We start from the raw sequence: 24,666 nt of genomic DNA on the forward strand, positions 1-24,666 counted from the left end.
GTAATTTCAAAGTTTTCTACAACTTGGTGACTCTTCACCAATGTCAAATACACATGATGATGCAAGAGTGACAATATAAAACACTAAAATAACACAAACCAAAGAAGTTTAACAGCAGTCATAACCAAAGAATTAGGTTCAATCAAAATTAGTTAATCAAACTTTGGTTAAATGCCAAGGCAAACATTTTGTCAATGGATTTCAAAACAGATTAGGTAAAAGGTCAACTATTTGGCATAATTTACTACTACTTTTTGGGCTTCCCCGGGTGGTGCTAGTGGTAAGGAATCTGCCTGTCAATTCACAAGATGTAAGAGACTAGGGTTCGATCCCGGGGTTGGGAAGATCCCCTGGAGGAGGGCATGGCACTCTAGTATTCTTGCCTGGAGAATCCCCATGGTCAGAGGAGCCTGGTGGGTTACAGTTCATAGGGTCGGAAACGACTGAAGCGACTTAGCATGCACTACTACTAATCTACATTCTAAATCGCTTGAACTCTAAAATGTAAAACCCACCTGCCCTTCCACTCACACCCATCCATTCAAAACAACTTCCTGAGTTACTGCTTTTGATCCCAAGGTGTTCTAGACACTGAGGTTACATTAGTGAACAAGACACAAAATCCTTCCCTTACAGATTTTATATTAATTCATTCATTCATTTGTCCATTCATTCAATAAGTATTTACTGAGTGCCTACAACATGCCATGAACAATTCTAAGTTCAGGGGCTAAGGAAGGGAAGAAAACATACAAAAAACCTTGTGCTACTGGAGGTGACATTTTTGAAGGATAAACATAATCAACAAGTGAATAAGTAAAACACAAACTAAGTTACTGATCAATGCTAGGAAGAAACTAAAGCAGGAGAAAAAGGACTTAAATTGAGAGTAAAATCATAAATAGAAGAGCGAAGGGAGATGAGATAAAAGTAGATAAGACAAATAAATTATATGTTATACAAGTAAATGATAAAATACGATTTTATCATATTTAGGGACTTCCCTGGTGGCTCAGAGGGTAAAGCATCTGCCTGCAATGCAGGAGACCAGGGTTCGATCCCTGGGTCAGGAAGATCCCCTGGAGAAGGAAATGGCAACCCACTCTGGTATTCTTGCCTAGAAAATCCATGGATGGGAGAGCCTGGTAGGCTACAGTCAATGGGGTCGCAGAAAATCAGACATGACTAAGTGACTTCACTATACAGGTAAATGATAAAATAAGATGTTAGGTGCAAATGCTATGAAGAAAAGAAAACTTGGATAAGGGCCAAAAGTGAGGAGGAGGTGGAGGCAAAGGGAAAGAGGGGTTGAGAAAGGTGTTTTGAAGAGGGAGTCTTTGAGTACAAAAGACAGAAGGAAGTAAGAGGCTGAGTCATATGGAGACCCAGGAGAAGAGCACCTCACACAAGGGCAGAATGACCTTGAAAAACCCTGAGGAGGGAGTGGGCCTCGAAAGTTCAGGAGACAGTCAGTGCACCAGAGTGAACCGCCACTCCGTGTTTGGGAGCCATACATTTAGAGTTCAGTGACTGGTTTCCAATCAATTCAACGGATAATTAAACAGTCATTACTACTTGCAAAATACAAGTTGGGGGGCTGAAGGGATGATAAAGCAGGATGAAATGCAGGCTCTGCCACTGAGCAATGCGTACGCTCAAAGACAAACAAGGCAGGCACACAGAAAGTTCTACAGCTGTTCAGGGCAGTAAACAAGAAAGTAGCAAGATCATTTCACGAGCTGGCAAACAGTTAACTGAGGAGAAAGGAAAAAAGGCTGCAGATTTAGAGTCTTTTCAACTCATTTCATCCTCAGTTTGAAAGCATGATGCTGTAAGCAGGAACTTCTGTTTGTGCGTAAAGCATATGTGATGACTCCTGCTGAAGGCGAACTGTATTCAGTCATTTCAAAACCCCAACTACAGCCCCAGGCACGTGGAAGGGGCTCAGTCAACATTCCAACAATTAGACACTTTGTCCACCTGACCCAATGCTTCCAAGTGATTTGAAAAGGTATTGAATACCAAGTCCTCAAAGAATGTATTTCTTCAAAGGGAAATAAGTCTCAAGATTACAGTTTATGAATCTACGTGTCCATTAGCTCAGTTGGTAAAGAATCTGCCTGCAATGTAGGAGACCAGGGTTCGATCCCTGGGTTAGGAAGATCCCCTGGAAAAGGAAATGGCAACCCATTCCAATATTCTTGCCTGGAGAACCCCAACGCCAGAGGAGCCTAGCAGGCTACAGTCCATGGGGTTGCAAGAGTCGGACACAGCTTAGCGACTAAACCACCACCACCACATGTCCATTAGAGTAAAACTCGAACTAGGATTAAAGAGTGCAAGCTTCAGCTATGGGCTAAGATAGCAATTGAATCTTTAAGGCACTGGGAGTCTTGGTGAAACTTGCAACCCCTTCAGGACATCCTTTAATCTTTTCTGTAAATGGACTAATATATTAGTCCATAAAATGTACTGATTTATCCAGTTAGCAAACAACTCTAGAGAACCCACTACACAAACACCTAGACTCTGGAAATTGAAAACACGGCCTCTGCCTTAGAGTGAGTTTAAGGCTGGGTGTTTATTAAAAAAGAGGACAGAGGGGAGAAAAGCAGTAATAATAATGACTGCTTATAATACAACATAAAAAGTGCTATAAGAATGGAAAAAAGCATTATGAGAATATAGAGAAAGGACTAATTAATGAAACATCACAGAAGAAGCTATGCCTCAAACATAGCTGTAATTTTGCTTTGCAGTCATATAAAATTATAAGAAGACACAAACATTACTGTTAAAACCTATTGTTCTTCCTCCTTCTAACTATAATAAAAATATACTCAAGGTGAAAAGACTTTCTTGACAAACAAAGATTAACAACAACAACAAAATCTTTATTTTTTCATTATGTTTAAAATGGATATAATTTAAGGACTCAAGAAATCAGTCTTTTCAAAGTTTGTCTAAGCAGCACATCCCACAAGATAGATTCAAAATCATATCTAATTATTCTCTGCTGCAATGATATACCTAAGCTATTATTGCAATTTAAATCAGGTATGGTAGGAATTATTGGACATTCAAAAACAATACATAACACTGGGCATTGTAAAACTATTCTGCAAACCAATTCTGAAATTTTAGTTTAAAATCAAATGTTTATCTAACCAGTCATCAGAAGACAACGCAAAAAAATGCATTCAAATCTAAGAAGAAATTACCTTTTGAAAAAATTTTAAGACAATGACCCATTCTCTATACTAACAATTTACAGTAGAAAAATGTCATTACCATTCAGATTCGATCTATTCTGCAAATAGGCAGAAAATTAATTATATTCTGAAATATTTATAAATGCATTTACTTATCACCATTCAGATCTAAAAGAAATTGTTTGAAAATAAATAGTGCATCCCAAGGTTTTCCTTTTTGTTCACTTTTATCATAATAAAGAATTACATTTTTAGTACTAATAGAAACACAAAATAGGGAGTTTATAACTTCTATTTTTTAGAGCTTACTGACCTACTCTAACATAGATTCAAATCCTGGCTATACTTAAGCAGGGCCACCAGAACGTTCCTGGGTCCCCTGGACCTACTAAATGTTGTCACAACTACATTTCAACTTCTAAAAGATACAACTAATTTAAACAGATACTGTTATCCTAAAAACTACTCTCAACCATAAAACAGTACATACTGAGTATACATCAATAAAACTATGAGTCTTTCTCTTTTTTCAGTAGCAGGAGACATTCAAGGAGAAAAAAAGAAAGTAAAGTTCATGTTCCTTAAGTTAAAGTGGCCTTGTTACGCTGACACATTTGAATCACTTTAAAATAATTTAGAAATAATTTTATAATCAGAAAAAAGTTAAAGTAGATTAGAATTTTTTTAAGATATTTAACATAAAACAAAAATTCTGATTTAAAAAATAAAGTGAACACAGTACATACCAAGCTTCAGGCAGCAAAACAGAATACTGGTGTGGCGATGTGGTCTCCAGGAAGTTGGAGAGAATCGCCAGGCGGTGAGGAAGCAGGTCAGGCCCATGGTAAGTGAACAGAATTTCCAGGGCCTGCACATTACTCTCCTGTACAGAAGGCAAGGGTACACTTCTAATGTGAACGTTAGAAATAACGAAGTGATCTTGTATGACAACATCAAACCCTTACAATGGGTTTTTTTAATGCAGTTCTGATATGAAGTGGTTTGAAATACTCCTGATTTTTTTCAGGTCTGTATCACATTTCTCAATCTAGTGCTCTAAAAATTATCTTTAGAAGTCTTGAATGATGAAAAAAATATGTTTAACATGATTCTATTTTCTCTACATTTATTACTATTACAATTTTTTTAAAAAGGAAATGTAATGATATACACACACAGTAACATTAACAGCATGGCTTAAAGACCTGAAAGTGTTAATAACTGTAATTGTTTCATTCACAAAAAGAAATTACCCGAGCATAACTTCTTGCTGAGAGAACAATATTCTGACTTCTGAACTTCTTAAAGAATTCAGCATCATATCTCTGTCCAGATGCATGAGGTACTCCAAGGATTTCCTGAGGAGAAGCCATGATTTCATGAAAAGGCTTTTATTTTTTTTTTTTTAGTTTTTTATTTTTAAAATTTTAAAATCTTTAATTCTTACATGCGTTCCCAAACATGAACCCCCCTCCCACCTCCCTCCCCATAACATCTCTCTGGGTCATCCCCATGCACCAGCCCCAAGCATGCTGCATCCTGCGTCAGACATAGACTGGCGATTCAATTCTTACATGATAGTATACATGTTAGAATGTCATTCTCCCAAATCATCCCACCCTCTCCCTCTCCCTCTGAGTCCAAAAGTCCGTTATACACATCTGTGTCTCTTTCCCTGTCTTGCATACAGGGTCGTCATTGCCATCTTCATGAAAAGCCTTTTAAACATGGGTGACAAGACTATGTTAAAAACCATTACAGCTCTGTTTACCTAAATAAATAAGATCTAAATTAAACACTGAACTGTTAACTAAAGTACTACCTCTGCACTCTTGCCTTTATTTGAAAAATGGCTGTATTTACAAATGCTGTTAATATTTTTTTTTAATCCAGAAGTAAATGAAACAGGCTATGAAATTAATTACAGTAGGACAACCCAAATTCATCACCTGGTAAAAACAAGGAAGCAAGAGTTACACACGGCTGTGTACCAGGAGCACCTGCCACATCTGTGTGAGAACTCTGGACTAACTCTGCTACTGCTGGAGTGCTCCATGTGAACTGCAGATGGAACTATTCATTCTTTAATCAGATAGTTATTAGGTGTCAATTATGTGCTAGGGGCACTGTGACAGAGTGCTGATACCATGAACAATATGCCCTCCCTGCTCTCCTAGGAGCTCTAAAATCTAGTCGGGAAGACAAACGGCAATAGGAACAGTTAACGCACACACATAGGAAGGGTGTTAACACATAGGAAGGCCTCCCTGTGGGCAGCGAAGCTGAAACGCTGAGGACAGACAGGAGCTAGCCACGGCAGCGGCAAGCATAGGTCTCCCCTGCAGCAGAGACTTCAGGCTCATGTTGCTCATGTTAATGCTAAACCCCAGGTAACTGCCTTCAGTGCAGCAGACCCAGGTTCAGTCCCTGGGTCGGGAAGATCCCCTGGAGAAGGGAATGGCGATCCACTCCAGTATTCTTGCCTGGAGAATTCCGTGGACAGAGGAGCCTGGTGGACTACAGTCCAGGGGGTCAAAAAGAGTCGAGACACAACTGAGCGACTAACACTTTCTTTCATTTTCACTTTTCCAGATACCTAGCATTGCTGCCTTTCACAGAATAAATAACCAATAATATTTGTTAACTGCATTAACCTAGTGAGATAAGAAAAGGGGGAAGAAAAAGGATGTTCACAGGAGGCTCTTGCTTCCTACTGATTTAGACAAAATACTTACCTTCTTAAAGCCTCACATCCATAAAATTGAGAGGATACATCACCTTCCTCAAAGGGTTGTCAAGAAAAAACCTGAATTAAGTACATAAGACACTGGCTAACAAACAAAAGTCCTCAACAAATCTGTTCATATTTTTAAGGTATTCTCATACCTACTGGTTTCCTCAACAAATCTTTCCTCCTAATCTCAAGAAGCCAGGTCTCGTACGGAGCGTTGGGGGATACTGCAGTGAACAAGACCACTACCCTTATGGAGCATCCACGCTCGCGTCTCCTACATGGTAGTCCTATAGCCCCCTAAGCCGCCCTTCCTTTTTTTAAGGACTAGTTGAATACCACTTCCTACATAAGAATATCCTTGGACATCCCCAGGAAAAATTTAGTGTTTTCCTCCATTATGCTCCATCAGTTCTTCATAGCTTCATTATCATCACTTACTGCCTATATAATGAGGACTCCACAAGGATTATCCCTTGTTCATCTCTCTACCTCCAGCACTGGCATGACATCTGGTGTAAAATAAGCACTCTTGTAAAATTTAAATGAATCCATTTTAATCTCATTTATCACAGTAATAAAATAAGCCACGCCTTGTGATTAAAATGCAATGCCTATCTCTACCATGATCTAGCTGGTTAGCTGTTATATTAGAACATCTTCATTTCTAAGTTTTAATGGCCAAATTCATCAATTTCACCTACTTTTGAAAAGCTTAGCTTAATTCTCTTTTTGTGGGCTCAACAAACACTTTAAATGTCACTATTACCATGTAATAATAAATGTACTTGCTTACTCCTTGGAAGAAAAGTTATGACCAAACTAGACAGCATATTCAAAAGCAGAGACATTACTTTGCCGACTAAGGTCTGTCTAGTCGAGGCTATGGTTTTTCCTATGGTCATGGTATGGATGTGAGAGTTGGATTGTGAAGAAGGCTGAGTGCCGAATAATTGATGCTTTTGAACAGTGGTGTTGGAGAAGACTCTTGACAGTCCCTTGGACTGCAGGAAGATCCAACCAGTCCATCCTGAAGGAGATCAGCCCTGGGATTTCTTTGGAAGGAATGATGCGAAAGCTGAAACTCCAGTACTTTGGCCACCTCATGAGAAGAGTTGACTCACTGGAAAAGACTCTGATGCTGGGAGGGATTGGGAGCAGGAGGAGAAGGGGACGACAGAGGATGAGATGGCTGGATGGCATCACAGACTCGATGGACATGAGTCTGAGTGAACTCCGTGAGATGGTGATGGACAGGGAAGCCTGGTGTGCCGCGCGCGATTCATGGGATTGCAAAGTTGGACACGACTGAGCGACTGAACTGAACTGAACTGTCAAATAGGAAATAGTCATTCAATAACTGAAGAATAAAAACAGAAAATTAACTGGATAATGAAACTCTGAACATTTTATGGAACTTTTTTAAGATCTCATCAGTGAAACTAAAACTAAGTATAAAAAATAATAAACTATAGCTGTACCAGCATCAGCAATTTTATATATTACCTCTAAATATCATAGAACTCAGACATAATAAAGGAATATGCTTTAAAATAATATGACCAGCCACTAGTCAAGCTAGTTGTACTACAGATAAAACTATTAGAAATGTTCTGTAACTTGTTTGCATGAAATGATATAAAATTACCATGCTTTCTAAACAACATAGAAATAGTTCTCTTGTCACTAGTATTTTGTTTGAAAATATTTGTTATATTTACTGATGAAGAATCAAATGCTTTTCTTTGCCTACAGGCATCAGGAGTACTAAGTATCTCCACTGTTCTGGGGCCATGTATCACATTACTACACATGACATGTACTGAGTCCCTATTATGTGCCAGTAGCAAGAGTCAAGGCATGCCCCTAAAAGGGAGGTTCAGACAGACGGAGGAAGCAACCTGCAAATGAAGTCAAACTTCAAAGGTGAGAAAGTGGAAGTGAAAGTGTTAACTGTTAAGCCCTGTAGACTCTTTGTTGACCCCTATGGACTATAACCTGCCAAGCTCCTCTGTCCATGGAATTCTCCAAGTAAGAATACTGGAGTAAGCAGCCACTCCCTTCTCCAGGAGATCTTCCCAACCCAGGGATCAAACTTGGGTCTCCTGCATTGAAGGTCAACTCTTTACCATCTGCATCACCAGGGAAGCCCTTCAAAAGGTGAGAAATTTATACTAAATCCTGGGTAACTTGAACTATAAGGGTCACATGAAAAACAACCTAAACTATGTGTGTTTTACGAAATGCTTCTCACACCTTTATCAAATCTGATAGGACAAGGCACTACTGAAACGTCCAAATGGGACATTTGTGTTTGTTGCCCTGAAGAAACAATTTTGCAGTTTGCTCTAAGTTCAAGTGTCTAATTTTGGCCATCATTAGAATCAAAGTCTAGCCAACTAAATTCAAGACATTAATAAATCATTAAAATAAAGCAAGTCAGAATATTCATATTAAGATTACTAAACTCCAGTGGATACTGAATTTGCTACTATAGACAGCTATCTACCATAACCAAAAGTTTAAATGTAAAATAAAAATAAATGAAAAGGATTGTAAATCTAGGAAACACAGATGCTGAAATAATACACACATTTCTACTGCTTCTACAGCAGAAACTTTGATCCTAACGATGGCCAAATTTAGACACTTGAACTTAGAGCAAACTTCAAAATTGTTTCTTCAGGGCAGCAAACACAAATGTCCCATTTGGACATTTCAATAGTGCCCTGTTCTGTCAGATTTGATAAAGGTGTGAGAAGCATTTCATAAAATATACATAGTTTAGATTGCTTTTCATGTGACCCTCATCGTTCAAGTTTCCCAGGATTTAGTATAAATTTCTCACCTTTTGAAGGGTTTTCCTGATGACTCAGATGGTAAAGAGTTGACCTTCAATGCAGGAGACCCAAGTTCGATCCCTGGGTTGGGAAGCAAGGATCAAAGTTGCTTCTACAAAGCAACTTCTGGCCCCTTACGAATCCCTAATGTTTAGCAAAAATGATATACAAAAGAACGTGCTTCTGTGCAAATTTTTCCCACATAAATAGTTCTAAAGACCAGGAATATCCCACAGCATAGGCAGGCACAGCATGTGCAATGACAGATCAAACGAACATAATTGCTTTGATTAAAACTACCCTTTACCTCGTATGTTGCAAGCCGATCTAAGTAGGTTAATAATTTCAGTCTACAACGGCAAAGTTCCTTTTGTTCCAGCGTTAACCTGTTTTGAAAAACTATATTAGGCCACTTATATTTACCTGCAAGCACATTTCTCTAAGATCTAAAATAGAATAAAAATGAGCAATATTCTATTAAGCCCCATACTCATAGGACAATGCACAAAAGCACAGGGCTACAATACTACTAAATGCATTTGACTTGAGTTGCTGAAATAATGTAGAGCAATTATCACTAGTAAGGAACACAGTCAGATCACTATTTTAAAAAAATTACCAAATGAACAGTAATATATCATTTACTTTGAAAAGTTCACTAATTTAAGTAGTTCTCGTCTCTTTTTGAGCTCCTTCTCCTTTTTCTTCTCGGCAGGTTCTTCTTCAGGTGGGGAAAGTTCCTCGTAGGAGATACTGTCAATGTCCACCTCACCAGGGAGTGTAAATCTGTGGGAAAAAAAAAAAAGTCAAATTTCCTTGGAGTGTGTTTTCTTTATATATATATTTCATATAGTGAAGAAGTACTTTTCCCTACTTTGATTTTATTAAGTTGGTTTCTGCAGAAACAGAAACAACCAACCGTTTAAAAGAAAGCTTTGGCCATGTTATAACCAAAGTGATTCTCTCATTTATATCCATGGGGTGGGCAAGAAGTCATCAGTAATCATCACACGTAGGAACTCTGAATACCAAGAAAATGAAAGCTGCTTAGGAAAACATGGGAGGTTACAGTGATGCAATGTAAAACAGCCTATGAAGAAAATGTTGCCCAAAATTTATAATGTGAACCACTTCTATTGAAGGTCTTAAAATGGTAATGAAAGTTGGTTTCATTTAAATTACTTATCAACACACCATCACGTTTATATACCATGTATATAATGTTCCAAATGTCTGATGAACAGCAGCCCCTGTCAAATAACTTTATTATTAACTGACATTTGTATGGTGCTTAAAAGTTTATGAGGCAGTTTCACAAGATAAATAATTTAATCAAGATAATGCTCTGAGGAAGGATACAACGATACAGATGAAGAAAGTGAATGAAACTCAGGCTTGCCTACAGTGGTTCATTTGACCAGTAAGCATGCCCAGGTATGCATCACCTTAAATCCACAGCTTAGACACTGCAAGCATTCAATAAATGTTTGTAGAATTTGCTCTTTTCTTAGCATCAAGCTATCATATGTAAACATATTTCACTCAGAAGAAAGAAAACTGTGATCTCAGATTAAAAAAAAGCATTAGTCAAATCAACTGCTCCATTGCAGAGTAACCTAAATAAAGAAAGTTGACCCTTTCCAATGTCTCAGTTTAAAAAGTTTTCAAAAAGTCACCTTCACTTTTGAATCCAAATCTTTCTGTAACCAACCTGCCATCATCTGCTCCTTTCCCTATGGCTAAAAGAGCCTCCAGGTCTGTGCCTTTTAATCCATATTGAAGCAGTTCCTTGGCGGCATCCACATTTTCAGGAACTCTTTCCAAACACTCATGAAGAACCCAGGATCGTTTCTTTATTTTACTCTGGATACAGAGAAAATGAAAAACAGAGGCATTAAAGAACCCATGACATCTGATAGCACCTGAGAACTGCCTTCCAGAATCACAGCTAGCTACCTAAGAGCATGGCCACAGGCAGCTGCTGGAGCACCTCACCATTAAAAATCTTTTTTTTCCTAATGGTGATTAGGACTGAATATAGGGAATATGATTCCACCTGCTTTCGTTCTTCTAATGAAACACACTGAAACACAAAGCTCAGATGACTTTTTTTGGGAAACATAGATTTTCCCAAAATTTTTAGTTGTTCTTTAGTTTGCATTTGGGCTGTATGAAAGAATAGAAAATAAAAAAGACAAGATTTATCCTACTATGACAAACATGCTTAACCTTGCTTAACTAACATTTTGTTTCATGTATCAAGGTTCTGTATTTACTTGGCCAGGAGCTGTACCCCAAAGCACAGACGATGATTCAGTCATGAAGAATCATGCCATGCTGTTCTCTGGGAAGACCAAGGACCAGTCTTCCCTCCAACAGCTTTCTCTGACTCCATTCGAAATCCCTGACTTGCTCTCTTCCTAGAGTCTTTGTGGATACAAATTTAGAGTAAAATCTGGCTCATACCCTCTATGTTCCTTTACACATTCCCTCATATCAGTTCTTTCCTCTGGAGTCTCTGAATTCACATCCCCCTCTCCATGTCTGTGGCCTCTATACCAGTCCATGTCATTAACACTTAACACCTTGGCAAGGTTTCCCACTTGAGCCCAAATCAATATATCTAATCATAGGCCCCAGTGTCCACTATCATGGAATATCACATTCAACAGGCTGGTTTACTTACAGAGCCCATTTATGCATCCAAGAAATAATATTTACTGAGTACCATCTGTGTGCCATGAAAATATAGCAATGAATAAAACAGATTAGTCACTGGCCTTCTGAGTCAAGATCCTTTTCCTTTAATTTGCTCATACCACTGGTCCCATTAACAACACCTTCATCTCTTCTAACTCTGCTTTGAATCCTTTCCAATCCCTGCCCCAAACATCTTCCTATATAAAGACTTCCATAGCAGAGTCTAAAATGATTGCTACCTTCACTGAGTTCCCATAGCATTTGTCTGCAATCACTTGTATGGCCAAAGTACGTTAGGCATGAAGCTTGTCTTCTCAGTAAGATTAAAAGCTCCCTAAAAGTAAGGCCCTATTTATGCCACTCCGGTACCCCTTCACCATCTCTGGCACAGAGCTTCTACTCTTTACTTCCTATCTATTTTTGCTGAATTAAGCATTTCCCCCAATTAAAAAAAAAAAAAAGTACATGATTTGTCTCTTCAACATCTGTCAACTCCATCAGAGACCAAAACTGCCTTTTATTGTGTTACAGGAAAGGCCATTAAGTGAATACACACGAACTCATGAGCTCACTGTCCTGAGCCACCAAAGAAGGAAGAAAGATAAAATAGGTTAGGTGTTCTGATACTCTAGAGAAAACACAAGCAACTTTGTCTTCTCCCTTTATTTCAATATCCGTCATGCTCTCTTATCTCTGATATGATATTTGTATTAACAGTTTATCTTTCTGTTTGGTTTAAAGCATCAATGTATTACATACAGTTTTTTCAGATTATTGTTTTTTTTATTACTCATATACATAAATTTAGGGAAAACAATTACCATGAAAATTTTCCAACATTTCTTAGAATATTTCTAAGTGTAAACATATTTTCCTTTCTAAATGAGAAGTCACAATCTGCTAAAAATAGGAATGCATTCAACTACTTCTTATAAAGGGACCAAGGATCCAAATTAACAAGCTGCATAGTAACTGTAACTGTGGTAACGTGGTAGTAAGGAGGATACAGTTGTAGAATTTAAGCAAAAAGGGGGTACTGACAAGACTGATATGTCAGTTATCTATTTTTTGCCTCTCAGCTTCAAAAGCATTCTTCAAAGCTAGCTGAGAGAAACAGCATCTCCCATTTGGGGCCGACATGATACTAAGCTTTGTCAACAGAGGGCGCTGCAGGGGGCGGGCCCTGCAGAGGAAGACCCTCTGGTCTCCAGCGCAGGTGTGTGCTGGTTCTCCTACCTCCTGGGTCTGGGTAGCCAGCAGTAATGCTTTCTGCCCGCTTCCTCCTTCAGAGAACAACTTCCCACTTAGCGCTGACTGCACTCCCATGGACAGACTCCTCCCCAGTGAACCTGAATGGGAAGCTTCCTAAAGTAGGCTTGCCTTCACTCCAGTGGGAAATTTTTTGTTAGTCCTAGCCATGGTTCCTTATCTTCCAGCCTTCTTGCTAGAGGGGGCATTTCCAACTTACCAGTCTCTAGCTGACCTCCACCTCCCCTCTGAGTTTTCTACCTCCTTGGAAACATTCCCTTCAGCCCCAGGTTATTCCTTAGAATTCTCTTTTCCCTCATACACTTAATCTCTCGTTACCAGAAAATAATTCTCTGTATTAAAACTGTCTCTCTTCAAATTCCTGTGTGGTTCCTTCCAGACTCTTGACAGGACCCTGACTCATGGCAGTGAACCGAGGTGACTGAGGCAGATGAAGGGAAAGGGTTAGGGCAAGACCAGGTATTTGGCTGGTTTATCAGGGAATATTCGCACACAGGTCTTTGGTACCAACAATCCAGTTGCAGAGCCAACAGAATCTGAAAACAAGATCATTTTTCCAGGTTGAATAAAACGCTTCACAAAGAAAAGTCATCAGTGAAAAGTATTCCAATATGAAGCCCTACAGCCATGAGATAGTCCTTTAAGTATGAACCTTACCTTCTGCAGGGGATCTTCCCAACCCAGAGATTGAACCCAATTCTCCCGCACTGCAGGCAGATTCTTTACCATCTAGGCCACCAGGGGAAGAACTATGACTCTTACTACATGTTATCAAACTATGTAAACATACCAAGTAATTCTGAATTGAAGCAATGTTGACCACTGACTTCCTCCACTGCCTCTGGTACACCAGGTCAGTGTCCAGGCCGTAGGTCTGAGCCAGGGACAAGGCTTCCTCATACTCTTCACTTTCGATCTTTGGACAAGGAAATGGAACAGGAATGTGATGTTACTGAGCTGTCGCAGCGTCACTATGATGGCAGAATGAACGGCGATAGTGGAGGTCACACACTCTTAACCACCCCCATGTGCCCTGTGGCACCAGAAGCTCACAAACATGATGAGGGGCAGAGAGAACAAGTATCTATATAAGCACTTTACCAGAAAAAATGACAAACAGAGGTAAAGTGCCCATGCTTACAGAGTAAACCAGCAAAGCCAGCACAAGCAGGGCGATATCCAGAGTCCTTTGCCAGGACTCGTGTCCTGACGCTGCAGCACAGACACGTGGAGTATTCAGTGCTGATCGGCTCTGCTTCCCAGGCAAACCCCCGACTAGATATCCAGCCTGCAAGTTCCTCCCTCCCCAGCTGAAGTCTGAGCAGACAGCTGTCCTCGGCACAAGGGAGGTGACAGCCGAAGGCCACACAAAGCGGAGAGAAAACCTGGGCAGAGCCACCAAGGGGACGACGGTCCAGGTGAGCTCACCTCCCATCCACCACTCGTGTGTGATCGCTCAGGCACAGAGCAGTCACAAAGAGCAGTGGCATTTTCAGACGCTCCATCATACTGACGTTTGCAACATATTGATATAACAATCCCTCTTTAAATTTATTCCTTTATTTAAAAAAGTGTTTTTCTCAACAGAATCATAACTGAATCTGTGACCACGCCCAGTAACAGGACACCCTCACCTTCCTCTGGTAGAGCTCCTCCGGGGTCGTGGACCGCAGGCTCACCAGGCGGTAGTTTTTAGTAATGGTTCGCGGGCGTTTCCGGGGCGGTGCGAACCGTTCCATCTCGGTCACTAAGTACAGGCCCTGTTTTATATAGCCAAAGTAGCGAGTCTTGGCAGAGATTTCCTGATCAGAATCCGAATCCTCTTCTTCGTCATCTTCTCCCGCCCTCGTCTCCAAACGAGATCGTTTGGGGGCAAGTTTAATCTCGCACTGAATTGAAAAAGGAGATGTTAAATGAACAGTGAGGAACTAAAGACAAGATTTTAGAACTAATAGAAAAAGCATTTTAATTCTACTCTGGTTTGATGCATTACATCAGCAGTGTGATTAAGACTCAGCATGGAATTCAAAGGAATCCAAAAACAAACTCTATATACATCAACTCCAGAAATATGCACACAAGTCACTGGTTCCAAATCTCTAAAACTAAAGCTTGCTTTAATAATAGATTATTAATATGGTCTAGTACAATATATGCTTGGTAATTATTTTACGGAAATAAAGGAGAATGTTAATTTCTTTCCTTTTGGTATTTTTGTACCTGCTGTGAAAAGATGATGTGTTTCAATCCATTTAGCAAATGAACATGAAGGTATTTATTTGCTCTACCAAGAATAGCTACCCCTCTGCCCAACTTTTAAACAATGTCTGAAGCTGCACAAAGTTCTGAGTCTGCAGGCTGCCTGCTAAAGACAACTTTCATTCCAAACTTAACAGAGTTGACTTGGATTTTAAAATATGATTTTCTTTAAAGAACATCTTGAGAATCAGTACCAAACTTACGGGTTAAAAAAAAATTGTCAAATTGCATTGAAGTGAAAACTATTGAAGGTTATTAACTTGGAAATAAAATGAGAATGTTCAATGACCAAAACATAACTTTAAAATACTACACTCATCTCAAATTTTTTTGACATGATAAACAAGTATTTTTTAACAGAAGAACCAAAAGTTTTAAGTTGTCATATTTCACAGAAATAGGCTAAAGACTGTATTTCTTTGGTAGTAATATTAGTTATGTCTTTAAATAACTAATCTGGGCAGGGGGGGGAGTCTATCACGTCCATTACAGAAAAGTGCTTTATAGAAAACAAAATGACTAAAAAAGTTGTTCTTTCTTATACAAACGCAATTTTTTAAACTGACTAAACAGCAGATTTTTTTATACTGCACTCAAGCTCTGATTCCAATAACAAACTTTTAGTTTTAAAAAGTAAGATTAAATAATGGGATAATCAAAATTAAAAATCAGACATTTAAATTTCTGGTGTAATACGCAGTAGTAGTGAGTAGGGTCAGTCACTCAGTCGCGTCTGACTCTCTGCAATCCCACAGACTGCAGCCCGCCAGGCTTCTCTGTCCATGGGATTCTCCAGGCAAGAATGCTGGAGTGGGTTGCCATGCCCTTCTCCAGAGGATCTTCCCAACTACTCTCAAACAGACGTGTTGCTTCAAAAAGGAAAGAATTACCTCCAAACTTAAAAATCCCCCATCATGGGTAGCAGTGACTTGAGGCGACGGTTCAAACCATTCACATGATTTTCCCAGTAAATTTTTCAAAGTTTTCACTGATGAAACAGTCAAAGCACCAGAGCAACGAGCCAAAATCACTGCGCTGTCCACCCACCAATTTACATCTATCAGTGGGTAAAAGGACTCCTTATCTAATGGGGGGAAAAGTAAATGAACAGAAATGCATCAATCAATGCGGGTTACATACCACACACTTAGTCTAATAATCAATTTTAAAACCTACTTGAGCTCTAAAGGTATGACAAATAATAAGAGTAAAATGTAAGTCGTCACTCAGATTTTGACTTAAATTTAAGACTGCTGTTTAGTCTCTTAGTCATGTCCAAGCCTTTTGTGACCACCATGAACTGTAGCCCACCAGGCTCCTCTGTCCATGGGATTTTCTAGGCAAGAATACTGGTGTGGTTACCATTTCCTCCTGCAGGGGAATCTTCCCAAGCCAGGAATCAAACCCACGTCTCCTGCACTGCAGGAGATTCTTTACCACTGAGACACCTGGGAAGTTCAAGCATAAGATACAAAGTGGCAATTTATTTAACAAAAATCTGAATGCCAACGATTTGCCAAAGTCCAAAGTTCTATATTTAGGTCTTTCTGCTCAAAAAATGAAAAACATTCACAGACATATCACTATTTTCAAAATGCAAAAGATAAACTGATAAATGGCAGGTTTAAGGAAGGACGTCAACCTTCCTCTGGAGCAGGTCTTAAGATCTTCATGTGGGAGGTGCTCTCTCTACACCTGGAGGAAAGGTGCAACCTTATCTCCAAAGACAGAGGGAAGGCAGGGAAAAACAGACAGACAAGCTGCCAAGTCTCTCCCACTTGACTATCCTGAGCTCAGACCCTGTGTCCTGTTCAAGGTTTCCCACATCTTTCCACTCTTCATCCAACCTAGTGTAACACTGACCAGGTTTAACTTCCTCGGGTCTTCATTTCCTTGTGAAGGCGCCCATGTCCCTAAAACATAGTAAGTAGAAGTGCATGTTTTTTTTTTCCTTATTAATCGGTTCTTTGTTAGTTCAATTTACTGGGTCGTAGTTGATTTCAGAATCTAGTAGGGTAGAAGGAAAAAGAATTTTTCTCCCCTACCTTTGCAACTGGAGCTTCCCAGGTGGCACTAGTGGTAAAGAATCTGCCTACCAGTGCAGGAGACATAAGAGACGTGGGTTCGATCCCTGGGTCGGGAAGATCCCCTGAAGAAGTACACAGCAACCCACTCCAGTATTCATGCCTGGAAAATTCCACGGGCAAAGGAGCTTGGTGGGCTATAGTCCATGGGGCCCGCAAAGAGTTGGACAAGACTGAGCAACTGAGCACACACACCCGCAACTATCCAGAAAGAGGAAAACACATTCAAGACCAGTAAAGAAATGAGTGGGGTGGGGGAAGATAAAAATGAATTGCGGTTCACCAAATTGAGGCATTCAAAAGGAAATAGCATGATATTTATTCTAATTTTATTGCCCTTTTCATACCTTACTTGTTCCACTGACAATCTGATGATGTTGAAAGGTAATACATAAAACAGTAAACCATAAACTTTAAAATATATGTAAACATTTGAAAAATAAATAAAATAAAATAAAATATATGTAAACATTTGAGCAAAATAGGTTAGTGGAATTCCCTGGTTGCCCAGTGGTTAGAACCCAGTCCCTTCACTGCCCTGACCTGGGTTTGATCTCTGGTTGGGAAACAAAGATCCCAGAAGTGGTGAAGCACGGCCAAGCAAAAACTAAAATAGGAAATAAACTCTATTAGAATAATCCATTATTTTAATTAAAAAACAAAGACTATAATAACTCAACATCTTCTTCCTATTTAAGCCTAAAGCAATCTATATAAATAAGGAATTCCAAGGAAACAGGAAAATCAATGCTCCTCAGCTTATAGCTTAATGTAAAGGGGGATGAAAAAGAGCAAATTATTTAAATATGTTGTCAATCTTCTGCTTTGACAAGTTATTTTCTCAAAAATGTTTTTCTAAATGAGTACTATAGATGATTATTTAACAAAAGTGAATATATGAACATGACAGATGATATAAATGAATCAATACTTTTAAGCTATTTAAATGTAATTAGAAGCATAATTTAATAAAGATTTTGAAGCCTGGTAACTATGATTCATTTTATAGGAGACACTTAAAAATTCAGAAGTATTGAACAAGGGGAGTTTCACCAGAAAAAAAGAAAGAACTGATTAGTCAAAGTCTTAACTTTTAAATTGCTATTTTTAGTTTTCATCTACCAATTAAATAATCGATACTGCTTCTAATTAACTGTAAATAATGCAGGCTTTATTTATTTATAAAAGTAATACATGTTCATTACTAAAAAATAATAATCATTTAGACATGGGAAATATATGAAAAAAAAATCCCTCCAATCTCTCATTACTTACTACCTACCACATGCTCAGCCCGGCCCCAGTGATAACTGCTCAGTTTCCCCTTTGAGAAATCCCTTTCTGCGATCTCCTGCACACTTACTTACAAAGGACCACATCTATGACCTGTGAACTTGCCGTCTCCATGCTGGCTTGAGGTAGGGGAGCCATGCTGCCTGACACAGCTCTGACTTGGCCTTGGGAAAACATGAAATATTAACACCTGGGCAGCACAAAGTTGGATCTTGTCCCCATTCTACAAAATCTTAGTGTTCCTTCCAAAGTGAAGCAGAAATATCTAGAGACTTTTATATGCAGGGTGGCAGAATATGCCACCCCAAAAGATGCCACTCTGGTGTAAGGATTATTTGGGGCTGGAGGCAAGGAAGAAGAAGCAGATACAAGAAAAGCTCTTTGTCCTCTATTTGCCTAAAAGTAGGACATAAATTTTGGTTTTCCTGATGGTTCAGTGCTAAAGAATCCGCCTGCCAATGCAGGAGACGTGGGTTCAGTTCCTGGGTCTGGAAGATCCGCTGAAGGAGGAAATGGTAGCCCACTCCAGTATTCTTGCCTGGAAAACCCCATGGACAGAGGAGTCTGGCCAGCTACAGTCCATGGGGTGACAGCTGGACACGACTTCATGACTGAACACCAACAACAAAGGACATAAGTGTACAAAGTTGTTCTCTTCACTCTCTGCCAGGAGGAACCAGAGTTCATGACTGGAGACAAACTTCAGCTCTTATAAGGCCAGAGGCAGCAACAAAGGAGTCTACATCACAAATAGTGCTTATGTCCCATTACTTCCCCACTTGTTTGCCACTCCTAGAAACTCCAGTCTACAGCCACACCACCCTGAACACTCCCGATTTTGTCTGATCTTAGAAGCTAAACAGGGTCAGGCCTGGTTAGTACATTGGAAGCACTGATGTTGAAGTTGAAACTCCAATACTTTGGCCACCTGATGTGAAGAACTGACTCATTTGAAAAGACCCTGATGCTGGGAAAAATTGAAGGCAGGAGGAGAAAGGGACAACAGAGGATGAGATGGCTGGATGACATCACCAACTTAATGGACATGAGTTTGAACAAGCTCCAGGAGTTAGTGATGGACAGGGAAGTGCTGTAGTCCATGGGGTCACAGAATCGGACACGACTGAGCAACTGAACTAAACTGAGAAATCCCAACTACTTTTCCTTTGTCTTCACACTTCTCTAGAAACTGTTTCTTTGATGCTATATAAGCCCAATTTCTAATCAACCCTCTGAGTTACTCCATGTATCAACTCAAAGTACACACTAACAAACTCCTGCTTATTTCTCTTATTAATCTATCTTTTGTCAACCCCATTTTATAAGGCCCCAGCCAGAGAACCTAGAATAGTAGAAAGAAAAAAAGAGTTTTCCTTCCCCTACATATTCTTTATCATATGTACCTTTACTAAAGATAAAGAGTCTCTTAAGGTTTTAAGTATCTATCATACATCATACAACTCACCTTTGATTTTTTTTCTCTTCTCAGTGGAGAGTCTCCAATCAGGATTAAGGTCATCGTAGCCTGGCTGAATTTGAAACACAGGCACATAAATTCTTTGTTCAACAAGGTAAGAAAATTGTAAGAACATCATCAAGAACTTTGGACTGTTTTAACAAAAATGATGCTTTCCTTTGATCTTAGTGACACCAAGTTGAAATATCTTTCCAAGATCTTGAAGAGCAATTGTTCGTACACTGAAGATGCACACATGCAAGTACTGTGACTCAATTTAATGAAGGAAATAGCATCAGAACAATGACAGCAGGAATGTAATTCATATGAATGAAAGGAGACTACACTAACAATTCTGCGCATGTGCGCATACACACATACACACTCATGCTGGGAGGAGAACAGCTATGCTGTTGTGAATAAAACACTGCCCTGGATGGAAATGCTACCCTGCTCATAACCTGAGCAGCCCTTCAGGCCTCAGCTCCCACAGCTCTGAGATTGGACCCCACAACTTTCATGTTAACCCCACTTCCAACTTTCTATGACTGAATATCTACTAAATCAAAAAATATATATATATAACCAGGCAATCCTCAAATTCAATACATGCACTGTCTAATCTCATGGCAACACAATGTCCTGCCCACTTTTGTGAACGTCAGGACACATCACTCTCTCTCAAACGTAACAAAACAACTGAGATTAAGCCGCTGTCTGACATTTCCCAAGCCCGCTGTTAATTCCATAACCTCCAGAATCACAATAGTATGGGGGGGAGGGGGCGGGCAACAAAATATCAGCTGGGGGTTATCTAAAATCTTAGGCTAAAAAAAAGTGAGGCTCTACTTATGTCAGTATGTGCTTTTTCATCTAATGCAAGAGAATAAGCATGTATGCATTATTATCAAATTATCAGTGGCTAATACGTTACAGTATTGAAACTGGCATTTTTTTTCCACAGCCTGAGAGTACTTTCTGCTCTCCACTACTGTGACAAGTCACTATGAGTGGTCCCTGAGAACAGAAGATATAATTCTTTATCAGAAAAAAAAAAGTTGTCATATAAGGCTATTTATATACTAGGGAAAGAAATGGATTGTCCTAGCTTACTTAAAAAAAAAATTAACTTTCAAAGAATTAAAATAAGGTATGTACCACAGAAAATAATCAACTAAATTCAGATCGTTATCTGACCATTTATAAGGCACCTTAGAAGCTTTCAATGCCTCCGAATCGGCAGCTGCACCTCCATGACAGCACAGGTGCCCGTCAGCCTCTGTTTATGTGATGCCATGGGAGCCTCCCACTTACATTCTAGAGGACACAAGGGCAGTGCGGAGCAACACTTCCAAACTTTAAGCCCCACAGATAACAATAATTATGATTCAGCTTTGGGTAAACTAAAAGATGTACAGATTACAGAGAAATTTAACAAGAACTCTTGTGAGAAGTCATCTCATTGGCAGAAATATTTTCAGAACTCAAAGAATCTTTCAATTCTTTCAGAATTCAGAGATGAGCCAGAGGACCATGAACAAGTAGTATAAGAGTCGACAGAGGCAACACTCTGGGACCAGGCTGTTCCACGGAGATTGTTTAAACAACAGGTGTCTCCTCTTGTGAAACCCATTGTAAAAACAAGGTGAAGAGCTCTTCCCCTGCCTCCAGGTCTCTGTCTGTGGTCCTCGTACTCCCAGCATCTGTCAGGGCCCACCTGTCACAGCAGCTAAATGCTGAATGAGGGAATGAACTCATCAATCTTTTGGATCGCTGAGTTCTAACTAGGATGGCTAAGCTATAGAAAAATTAAGTTGGCATAGTACAAATATTCCCACACCTCCTCAAAAGTGTGGTTTCTTCTGATAGTTAGCCAATGAACACTGCGTGCTTACACTGTGAAAGAAAAAATCAGACATTACAGGCCCCATACTCAAGGATATAACTAAGAAATGGGTATAAATAACTATAACCCACGGTCAATTTGGTAACTGCCCCAAAAAAGACCTACAGATAAGAGTGCTAGGGGTCCTCAAAGGATGAAGAGATGATTTTGGATATAGGCTTCAGGAAGATGAGGACTTCCCAGGTGGTGCAAGGGTAAAGATTCCACCTGCCACTGTGGGAGAGGCAAGACAAGGGTTCAGCCCCTGGGTTGGAAAGATCCCCTGGAGAAGCGAATGGTAACCCACTGTAGTATTCTTGCCTGTAAAATTCCGTGGAGAGAGGAGCCTGGTGGAGGGGAAGGGTGGGTGGCAGGAGTTCGCAAAGAGTCAGACACAACTGAGCACGCACACGTACATTGAGAAAGACAAAGGGAGTTGAAGAGGAGCACAGAAAGCCTGGTGCTGCTGCATACACTGCTAGCTGGACAAGACTTGGATGCGGAAAATGGACGGAGGACGACATTCCAGTCAGAGGACACAACATGCAGAGGACACAGGCAGGGAAATACGAGCCTAATTCAGTAGAAAGAAAACAAGGTCAAAGTACAAGACAACAGGGCATCTTATTCTAATTCTACGCATTCTTTTTGTTTGGGGGGTTTGTGGGGAGAAGAGGATTAATGAGATCATTTTTTCATTGAGCTGATACGAACATAACATAAGATCAACCACTTTTAAAAATGAATAATTTAGTGCTATTTAGTACATTCACAGTGTTCTGCCACCTCCATCTAGTTCCAAAACCTTTTTATCACTTCCAAATAAAACCACTCAGTCATTGCACCTTTACTTCGCTTTTCCCTTCTCCCCAGCCATCAGCAAGGTACCCTCTGATTCTACGGATTTAGCTATTCTGGATATTTTGCATAAATGGGTTCAAACAATAGGTAACCTTGTGTGTCTGCCTTCTTTCAATTATAATAATATTCCCAAGATTGACCTAAGATGTCACATTCATTCCTTTTATATGGTTGCATAATATTCTATCGCAAGTATATACCACGATCTGTTTGTTCATCCTTCTATTAATAGAGATTAGGCTTATTTCCAGCTTGTGGCTGCTGTGAACATGTATGCAAATGTACTGTGTCTGAGAACCGGTTTTAAATTCTTTGGGGTATATATCTAACTGTATCTTAGGAGTACATAGCAATTCAGTCTACATGTCTGAACTAAGCATTCAACTTTACAATATGTGGGAATTTGATAGAATTATTTGTACAGTATATTTAAGAAAGAAGAGCAAACAAAATCCCAAACTTAACTCTGCCTCAGGCAGAGGTGACCTACCAGACCATTATCCTGATGGCTTGTCCCTCACCACTTTCTAAGCTGACATTCCCACTGCTCCCCTTGTACTATGCAAACTGGCCCAAACTTACCACCCTAGAACCCCAAGGACTTTACCTGTGAGAACCATGGTCTGGCTCTGCTTTACAGCATCTGACACAAACTCTGGAGGCTGTTGCTTTGAGGATAGGATCACCAAGCTCCCGAGACCTCTACAAACTACAGAGTTGGCATTCACTCCCAGTACTTTGTTGATACACTCTAAGAAATGACCTCCGTATCACTCTTCCCTGTAGGACATGCTACCAAATGTCTGAAAACAGCCTAGGAGGATGCCCCAAGAATACAGTTATAGATTTTGTACAGAAAGGCTATTATGGCTAATGCATTAGGCTTAAATCTGTCTTCTCAGATTTAAGGATTTTATTTGTTGACTTCTATTTCAATGGCTTGAAGCTAAACATAACAAAGACCCTGTCATCAACAGCATGAAAGTAACCTTTAAATGCTTATTCATTCCACAAACATTTATCAGTATTTAACACGCCAAGCCCTCTGTTAGATCTCAGAAAAGAAATGTGTGTTCAGTGTCTCTTCTCAAAGAACTGACAGTCTAGTGAAGCTGTGAAAACAGCTGTGGGTAAGATCCCGATTAATCACAAGAACTATCATCTTCCCACTTATCCCTCACTGAGTCATCCCCTTCACAAAATTACTCCAGCACCTACTACGTGTCAAAGAGAAAATAAAATCAAATGGAAATGGGAAGTCTTGTGTCTACTACATCTAAGGAAGCACAAATAAGCAAGTAATGAAACTTCTTCAGAGAAAAATTAAGGCCAGAAATGAGACATAAATATATAAACATAACATACGGGAAATGTTGGAAATGAAAATCACTTTGGCAATTTTACTATATATTCCAAACATGAACAAAACTTAATACAGATTTCTAGCCAGATGGATTTTCTTATTGACAATGAAAGCCAAAGTATTTAATCAACTGAAAACTGGATGGAAGTAAATCAGAATAGACACTTCCAAACTATCTTTAATCATTAGATTTTATAGAGAAAACACTCATTCAGACAAACCACAGTATTATGAAAACTAATAAAGTACTGTATTGTTTGAAGAAAGGCCCAGACAAGCTGAATTCACAATCTGGTAAAAAAGACTTTAAGTCCATATCAGGCAACAGAAACATTAATTTTTTCCTCAGGCCAACATTCAAGGTAAAGCTGAGAGCTGACTATATACGACATGGGATTCCCAGGTGGTGCTAGAGGTAAAGAACCTGCCTGCCAATGCAAGAGACGTAGGAGACTCAATCCCTGAGTCAGGAAGATCCCCTGAAGCAGGGCGTGGTAACCCCATCTAGTATTCTTGCCTGGAGAATCTTACATGGATAGAAGAGCCTGGCGGGCTACAGTACATGGAGTTTCAAAGAGTGAGAATCAAACATGACTGAAGCAACTTAGCACGCACATACTCTCTCTATAGAAAATTCTGAAAGAGATGGGAATACCAGACCACCTGACCTGCCTCTTGAGAAACCTTTATGCAGGTCAGGAAGCAACAGTTAG

General features: G+C 39.6%; 1 protein-coding gene across 1 annotated transcript in view; it reads right to left on the reverse strand.

Moving 5' to 3' along the window:
- Positions 1-24,666, reverse strand: part of NBAS (NBAS subunit of NRZ tethering complex) — a 341,977-nt gene that overhangs the window by 229,176 nt on the left and 88,135 nt on the right. The window contains exons 13-21 of the mRNA XM_069580217.1: positions 19,854-19,917; positions 15,902-16,095; positions 14,387-14,641; positions 13,543-13,668; positions 10,495-10,646; positions 9,429-9,569; positions 9,091-9,169; positions 4,466-4,570; positions 3,959-4,095 (exon numbers count right to left, since the gene is read on the reverse strand). Of these exons, the coding sequence (XP_069436318.1) occupies positions 3,959-4,095; positions 4,466-4,570; positions 9,091-9,169; positions 9,429-9,569; positions 10,495-10,646; positions 13,543-13,668; positions 14,387-14,641; positions 15,902-16,095; positions 19,854-19,917 (1,253 nt within the window). The remainder of the gene's footprint in view (positions 1-3,958; positions 4,096-4,465; positions 4,571-9,090; positions 9,170-9,428; positions 9,570-10,494; positions 10,647-13,542; positions 13,669-14,386; positions 14,642-15,901; positions 16,096-19,853; positions 19,918-24,666) is intronic.

Source organism: Ovis canadensis, chromosome 3 (genome assembly GCF_042477335.2).
Source record: "Ovis canadensis isolate MfBH-ARS-UI-01 breed Bighorn chromosome 3, ARS-UI_OviCan_v2, whole genome shotgun sequence".
Lineage (NCBI taxonomy): Eukaryota > Metazoa > Chordata > Mammalia > Artiodactyla > Bovidae > Ovis > Ovis canadensis.